Source organism: Salvelinus namaycush, chromosome 36, assembly GCF_016432855.1.
Source record: "Salvelinus namaycush isolate Seneca chromosome 36, SaNama_1.0, whole genome shotgun sequence".
Taxonomy (NCBI): Eukaryota; Metazoa; Chordata; class Actinopteri; order Salmoniformes; family Salmonidae; genus Salvelinus; species Salvelinus namaycush.
This window is the reverse complement of record NC_052342.1, coordinates 20,094,146-20,097,173: the sequence shown is the minus strand read 5'-3', so window position 1 is coordinate 20,097,173 and position 3,028 is coordinate 20,094,146. Positions and strand designations below refer to the sequence as shown.

General features: G+C 45.7%; 1 protein-coding gene across 1 annotated transcript; it reads left to right on the top strand.

The window, feature by feature from the left end:
* The first annotated feature begins 1,176 nt into the window (after nucleotides 1–1,176).
* LOC120030619 (histone H2A-like) lies at nucleotides 1,177–1,563 on the top strand. The gene has a single exon (XM_038976044.1). The coding sequence runs from the start codon at nucleotides 1,177–1,179 to the stop codon at nucleotides 1,561–1,563; it is 387 nt and encodes a 128-aa protein (XP_038831972.1).
* Nucleotides 1,564–3,028: the final 1,465 nt, after the last annotated feature.

Genomic DNA, 3,028 nt, shown 5'->3' with positions numbered 1-3,028 from the left:
TCAGCGTATTCGTCAATGTTGTTGTTGGACGCAATGCGGAACATATCCCAATCCACGTGATCGAAGCAGTCTTGAAGCGTGGAATCAGATTGGTCGGAGCGTTGAACAGACCTGAGCGAGGGAGCTTCTTGTTTTAGTTTCTGTCTGTAGGCGGGAAGCAACAAAATGGAGTCGTGGTCAGCTTTTCCGAAAGGAGAGCGGGGGAGGGCCTTATATGCGTCGTGGAAGTTAGTATAACAATGATCCAGGGTTTTACCAGCCCTGGTTGAGCAATCGATATGCTGATAGAATTTAGGGAGGCTTGTTTTCAGATAAGCCTTGTTAAAATCCCAAGCTACAATGAATGCAGCCTCAGGATATGTGGTTTCCAGTTTACATAGAGTCAAATGAAGTTCGTTCAGGGCCATCGATGTGTCTGCTTGAGGGGGAATATATACGGCTGTGATTATAATCGAAGAGAATTCCCTTGGTAGATAATGCGGTCAACATTTGATTGTGAGGAATTCTAAGTTAGGTGAGCAGAAGGACTTGAGTTCCTGTATGTTGTTATGATCACACCACGTCTCGTTAATCATAAGGCATACCCCCCCGCCCCTCTTCTTACCAGAAAGATGCTTGTTTCTGTCGGCGCGATGCGTGAAGAAACCAGCTGGCTGCACCGACTCCGATAGCTTCTCTCGAGTGAGCCATGTTTCCGTGAAACAAAGAACGTTACAGTCTCTGATGTCTCTCTGGAAGGCAACCCTTGCTCGGATTTCATCAACCTTGTTGTCAAGAGACTGGACATTGGCGAGTAGTATGCTAGGGAGTGGTGCGCGATGTGCACGTCTCCGGAGCCTGACCAGAAGACCGCTTTGTTTTCCCCTTTTACGGCAACGTTGTTTAGGTTCGCCGGCTGGGATCAGATCCATTGTCCTGGGTGGAAGTCAAAACACTGGATCCGCTTCGGGAAAGTCATATTCCTGGTCGTAATGATGGTGAGTTGACGTTGCTCTTATATTCAGTAGTTCCTCCTGACTGTATGTGATAAAACCTAAGATTACCTGGGGTACCAATGTAAGAAATAACACGTAAAAAAACAAAATACTGCATAGTTTCCTAGGAACGCGAAGCGAGGCGGCCATCTCTGTCGGCGCCGGAAGTAGAAGACTTTCTGTGCATACTGAAGCTACCAATATGAGCGGAAGAGGCAAAACCAGAGGCAAGGCCAGGGCGAAGGCAAAGACACGTTCATCCTGTGCCGGACTCCAGTTCCCCGTGGGCCGTGTGCACAGGCTGCTGCGCAAAGGCAACTACGGCGAGCGTGTGGGCGCTGGCGCACCAGTGTACCTGGCAGCAGTGCTCGAGTACCTGACTGCTGAGATCCTGGAGTTGGCCGGCAACGCTGCCCGTGACAACAAGAAGACTCGTATCATCCCCCGTCACCTGCAGCTGGCCGTCCGTGACGACGAGGAGCTGAACAAACTGCTTGGCGGCGTGACCATCGCTCAGAGTGGTGTGCTGCCCAACATCCAGGCAGTGCTGCTCCCCAAGAAGACTGAGAAGGCCGTCAAAGCCAAGTAAAATCGCTACTGCGGCTGCAACTTGACTACACAGTATTTACATGGCAGTCAGGGCAAATACTGTATATACTGTAACAGCATTTAAGGTACATCAGGAATGCTGAGTGACACTGAGGATTGAGTGACATTAAAAAAAATGATGAGGCAAGTGACATTTCATGTTGGTACAAGCGAACGTGAAATGGGCATAGGTGTAGGTCTACTGGTATTGTTCAGTATAAGCAAATACGCCCCAAACAATCCTACCACTCCTGTTCCCCAAGGAGGTAACACTAATTAAGTGTTACTGAGCAACAGTTAAGTGTCTCCTGCGTATTATCGCAGTATCTGTCACTCCCAGTGTGTGTGTGTGTGTGTGTGTGTGTGTGTGTGTGTGTGTGTGTGTGTGTGTGTGTGTGTGTGTGTGTGTGTGTGTGTGTGTGTGTGTGTGTGTGTGTGTGTGTGTGTGTGTGTGTGTGTATGTATGTATATATATACCAGGTGGTGCCTGACACCCCACACATGTAGAGGAGGCTGCCCAGCAGGTTGTCCTGTGCCAGCTGATGCAGAGATCCCAGCATGCCCACTGCTGCCCTCTCTCCTCCACCTGACCCCAGCAACGCTATGTTAGGAACATGCTTCTGAGAGATGGTATGAGAGAGAGAGATATAGAGAGGACGAAAGACAGAAAGAGAGAGATATCAAATCTAGAGAATTTCACATCAGTGTCCCATCATACACTGTTTTATATAAGAGAGATAGGGGGGAGCTGGAGACATGCGAGTGGGGAGGGGGATCCATATGTAGTTAGAGAAAGAGCACATGTGCGAGAGAGAGTGATTGAAAGATAGAGAAGACAGGACTACCCACCAGTTCACAGTCGATACCCTGACCTTTCAGCCACTTCTTAATCAGAGTCTTCCTCGCCGTCACATATTTTCTCTCCTCATCATTGTTGGAGTGAGACAGACGCACAGTCTGACAGAATGAACAAGAGACAGAAAAAAATATGTGTACAGGATATTATTTCATAATGATATCATTTGGTGAACTGAAGTGTTGATAGCTAAGGAAAAATGTTTTATTCAATGTCTTTGATTGAGCCATAACACTTCTAAAGTAACCAGGCATTTCAATTAAAAGTTATTTAAGATAAATAAAACATAATTCTGACATATTATACTCTCACTTTGTCAGGAAAGTATATTTTATTCCTTAATTCTGGATGCGTATTTATAGTTATGTATTACAGTACGGTGTGGTATGTTACAGACTAATGTCATCCTCATATTCTGATGACTTTCTTGCCTTATGAGTGTTTACACTATACATAAACATAGTTAAGTAAGTTTACTTTCATTATGATACAATTTGGTGAACTTAGTATTGAAGGCAACAGAAAACTCATTTCAATAAGAAGGTATTTTATAATATTGTGTGGCTTCTTTCAGACAAATGTCCTCTTCTATATTGTGAAGATGGATGAC

Bases quoted from the DNA above. Each gene is read 5' to 3' on its own strand.
- LOC120030619 (XM_038976044.1), top strand. From the start codon at position 1,177: ATGAGCGGAAGAGGCAAAACCAGAGGCAAGGCCAGGGCGAAGGCAAAG.